The 4,728-nt window shown below is 34.9% G+C and overlaps 1 protein-coding gene across 3 annotated transcripts; it reads left to right on the top strand.

Annotated features, from left to right (window-relative positions):
* The first annotated feature begins 973 nt into the window (after positions 1–973).
* On the top strand, positions 974–4,210 carry LOC111317815 (transcription factor BPE-like). 3 transcript variants are annotated; one of them, XM_022920264.2, is made up of 6 exons: positions 974–1,552; positions 1,887–2,081; positions 2,325–2,390; positions 2,647–2,715; positions 2,809–2,880; positions 3,668–4,210. In XM_022920264.2, the coding sequence occupies exons 1-6, from the start codon at positions 1,289–1,291 to the stop codon at positions 3,788–3,790; spliced, it is 789 nt and encodes a 262-aa protein (XP_022775999.2). In that variant the 5' UTR covers positions 974–1,288; the 3' UTR covers positions 3,791–4,210. The 3 variants fall into 3 exon arrangements, with proteins under 3 accessions (XP_022775999.2, XP_089607362.1, XP_089607340.1); XM_089751236.1 differs by having other exon boundaries at positions 974–1,522; XM_089751214.1 differs by having other exon boundaries at positions 2,647–2,880.
* The last annotated feature ends 518 nt before the right edge of the window (positions 4,211–4,728 follow it).

The following is a 4,728-nucleotide window of genomic DNA, read 5'->3' on the forward strand; positions in this document are numbered from 1 at the left end:
ATTTAATAAAGTCTAATACAAAGTGGGCAAGCTTAAACACCAATCACAAGTCCAATTAGCTCCAAAAAAATCTTCACCGTCTCTCTCATCATGTGACATTTGCATTTTACACGCACAATCCCATCATCATTTTCGATTAACTTTCCAACAAATTGACAATTAAATCCAATCATTATCTGCAAATAATCATTTTTTATCATTGAAAAACTTTACATTAATCACATCAGCTTAATCCCCCATTTACTACTAACATCAACATGTAATCCAAAATCCTCTCCATCAAAAAATCAGCGCTTTTTTCTTTGTCCCATTAACAATTATTTCTTCCGTCTCAAAAATTTTTTAATTTTTTTAATGTCTCAAAATTATATATTTTTTAAATAGTTAAATTCCTTATTTTTTATATTTCAAATTAATTTTCATGATTTTTTTACAATAAAAATTATAAAACATCAATTTTATAAAACAATTTAAACTTTATATTAATAAATTAAAATTATTTTTTTAAAAAAATTATGACAATTAATAGAGAGTAACGATTTGTGACCAAGGAATTACTTTTCCTGTACTTTCCATTGTATTGTATTTTTTTTTTGTAAAATATTAAATTTTTAATTTTAATGATTTAAGTCTAAATTTTAATAATTTAAATATAAAAAATTTTTCATCTCAAAATAAATTATCAATAATTGCGTAATTTATTAGTAAAAAATTAAATTCGTTATTTTAATGGTTAAAATAAAAAAAGAATCTCAAGAATATATTGTAAGATTAGTTTTAACCGTTAATTTAAAAAGAGGGTGCGATTGAACGGTGGAAAAGTGAGGTTGAGGTGCACGTGAGAAAGAGGAGGGTTTTTGAAGCGTGATGAAAATATGGACCCCCTGCCATTCGAGAAACCTCACTGGAAGTGACTTAATTCGGAACTTCCAAGGTCTCTCTATATTTGCCTGTCTCACAAAACAGGTGAAATACACGAAAAGAAGAGATGAGAAAGTAGTCGTGTAGAAACTAGAAAGGAAGAACGAAGCTTTGAGTCGAAATAAGGAAGCACAGTTGCTAATCAATCTCCATTGTCTAAGGAGATCAACACACTACAGACAAAATACGAAAAAAACTCATCATCCCTCGCTTTCTGCTTCCCTTGCTTTAATATATATAAAAGAAAAAACCCCACCCTGGCCTTGTTAACAATCAACAATAATTTTAAGAAAATTACCTATTTCCTCTTTCTTTGGGTTTTTTATTTGAAGTTTGGGAGTGGGTTTTTTTTTGTTTTTAATTTGTGATGGATCCACCAGCTATGATGAGCGATGGAGGATACAATCCAGCGGAGATCTGGCAGTATCCGCTGAGTGAATCTGCGATAAGGGGGAGTCAGTTTGGACCTGGGTTGGCTCAGTTCGGGGACCCGAATCGAGAGGTTTCGGCCAATGATACGGTTAGCTTGGAGCCGCTGCTGCAGCAGCAGAGACGGGGTGGTGTGAGGAGAAGGCGTGACGGGGAAGATGAAGCGGCTAAGGTTGTCTCCACTAGTAGTGGCAATGGCGTGGTATTCATTTTCATTTTCGTTCCACTTGTTCTTTTTCTTTAATCAATTGGATTTTTGTGATCTGAATTGTACTTATTCAGACGGACACTTTTTGTTTTGGTTAACATTCAACTTGTTCTAAAGCTCTTTCATTTTGAATGCTACTTCTTGTTGGGGTTTCGGGATTTGCTATTTCTCAGTTTCTGGTGATTCTTGGCACTTCTGTATTTTTATATTGTGTTAATGTTAAGGAAAATCGAGATTTCAATATGTGTCTATGGAGAAATGGTGGAAGCAAGCATAACAAGGAAAGTTTTTGGATTTAAAATAACATTTTTGTTAATAATTTGGGCAGAATGATGGTGATGGGAAGAGACTTAAAACATCAGGAGGTAGAGACGAGAATCATGATTCTAGAACTGAAGCAGAACCCAGTTCAGGCAAGCCTGTGGAACTAAAAGCTCAACCACTCGAGCCACCTAAACAAGATTACATCCACGTACGAGCAAGACGGGGTCAAGCTACCGATAGTCACAGTTTAGCAGAAAGGGTAATTTGCTTCAGGATAAGGCTAAAATCTTTCTGAAATCCTTATGTTGGATAAAGACCAAAATTTGATATAAATTACAGGGCCTTTTGATTGTGGAACTTGTTACTAACCTATTATATTTTATTGTATCCTACTATTTTTTCCATCGTCATGGAATTTTGGCATATTGGTCAAAATTCATATCTTCTGACATACCTAGACGTTTTGAGCATGTTTCATTGATCTGAATCATTTGATGGGCAGGCTAGGAGAGAAAAGATTAGTGAAAGAATGAAAATTCTTCAGGACCTGGTCCCTGGTTGCAATAAGGTATACCATGGACTCTCTAAACTGTTTCTTGTCTGCCAACTATATGCCGATTTGCCCAATATTTTGTGTTGAAGGAAAACTACTGACTAGTGTGCTGCATCCTGTCTCTATTTATTAGTAAATTGATACCTTATCTGGTGACATGGTTGGTGACTTTCTATTGCTCGTGATACCAAAACCACATTGAGATTTACTATCACTTTCCCTGAATATGGCATATTTTAAGCCACTTGCTAAGTTAGTTTTTTGGACTCAGGTCATTGGCAAAGCACTTGTCCTTGATGAGATAATTAATTACATTCAATCACTACAGCGTCAGGTTGAGGTGTGGGTCCTTCTGCTTATGTATCACTTTATTTATTTTACATTTCCCGCAATAATTTCAAACTTGCATTCTGAAAACTTATTGGCGTTGCAGTTTCTCTCAATGAAGCTTGAAGCAGTCAATTCAAGCATGAACCCTGCCATTGAAGTATTTCCTCCTAAAGACGTAAGTACTTATTCTTTTGTTGACTATTTAGTTTTATTTAATTCATTTTATACCAAAAACTTATCACATTATTTTCTAATTGCCGACATAGACACATTCTTTCTATGTTTTTTTTTTTTTTTTTTTTTCAATCATCTAAAGTTAGAGGGTCATAAGTTATATCATTCTTGAACTATGTTTGGTTTAGAATTCATGTCTGGTTGAAGGATAGTCTTCTTTGATGGTTGGTAGCCCAATATAAGAGGAAGAGCACGTCGATACTGCATTAAGTAATTAATTACTACAGAAGCTGGTTGGCAGATTCAGTTTTCAATAATAAGGGTAAATTTGATTTGGCTTGGAATTAAGATTTGTTATAATGTTATTTTCATTATTCAGATTCTTGGTTTCCTGCATAGACTTTTTGGCTTCTAATTTCTCAGCATTTTGTTGTGTTGATAGTTGGCCAAACTAATAGCTTACAAAAATGCCTATACATCTTACCTGAAATTATTAACAGATTGCATTGCATGGTTTTCTGCTAAAGCATTGGCAAAGCTCAGAAAAACAGTTATTAGTATACTATGAATCCAACACCCGAATAATATTTCTTAAAATGAGTAACCTTAGGTAGTCTCCGAATTCTTTGTGAACTTTTTTGTGCTATTTTCATTTAATGAAATAATTCAGACATCATTGTGCAGAATTGACTGTGTTAGGGGGAAAAAGTTGGGAGCCATTCATATAAGAAATTCTCTCCTTTTTCTCCTGACTTATATCTGTTATTACATTTGATTTGGCATTTCAGTATGGCCAACAAACGTTTGATGCTGCTGGTATGGCATTTGGTTCACATGCGACAAGGGAATACAGTCATGGTACATCACCAGAGTGGTTGCATATTGGTGGTGGTTTCGGAAGAACAACATAATCTAGAAAACCCCTGGCAATTACTAATAAGAGCATTAATTTAAAATGCTTCCTTCTTGAGTCGTTGCCAAAGAAGTATACTGCATCATTTTAAACTAAAGAGACTTTATATTTCCTTTCTCAACATAAGGCATGGAGCCACAATTGCTGTCCAAATGAATGCTAAAGTTAGTACCTGAACATCTTCATCGATGTGTTTTGGAGAATATGTTCGTATACTCCATATATCAAAAGTTAGGCTTCACAGCCTTCTCTGTACTCATACCCGAACAGAATCTCCTAGAATGATTATTGTTCTTGTACATGAAAGTTGATTGTTCAGAATTACTGATGCTTACATGTTGAGTCAACTTTGTTTAAACATTTGAGTTTGTTAAAATGCTGAAATTGTGATCAATAAATAAACCCCGTTTATCTTTTATTTTCCTTATATGCTTCTAAAAGTACAAGATTGACATCTGCTTTTTACTAGTATCTCTTTTTCCTAATATTATACAAAATTTCCGGTGCAAGATTCCCTTCTGACTGGTAATATGCCCTCACCTGCTCCCTCTCACCTTTTCCCCCTTCATCATAGTTTATTCTACCCTTTTCTGTTGATCGTATGAATTCTGAAAGAACAGAAGGGATGGGGATGAAGTTGGGTAGAACGTTAGGGGGATGCTGGATCGAAGCCCGACTTGGTGCGACAACACTAGGGCCAGTTACAACTCAGCCATGAATGGTTGCCTCCTCCATTACAGTCTTTTGATGAATGATATTTAGCGAATATCTAGAGGAATATCTCAAGCTGTTCATGCCTGCTCATGCAGGATGCAAACCTTAAACGCATGAAAAGCTTTATAGCAGGGCTTCCAAGTTAAGCTAGTCATATTGGTCTAAGATGCTGGCGTACTGATCGTAGGTTTCGCTGTTTACATAACACATCCTGGGTGCATC

The sequence above is a fragment of the Durio zibethinus genome, chromosome 2, assembly GCF_047325235.1.
Source record: "Durio zibethinus cultivar Kanyao isolate XHJ-2024 chromosome 2, ASM4732523v1, whole genome shotgun sequence".
Lineage (NCBI taxonomy): Eukaryota > Viridiplantae > Streptophyta > Magnoliopsida > Malvales > Malvaceae > Durio > Durio zibethinus.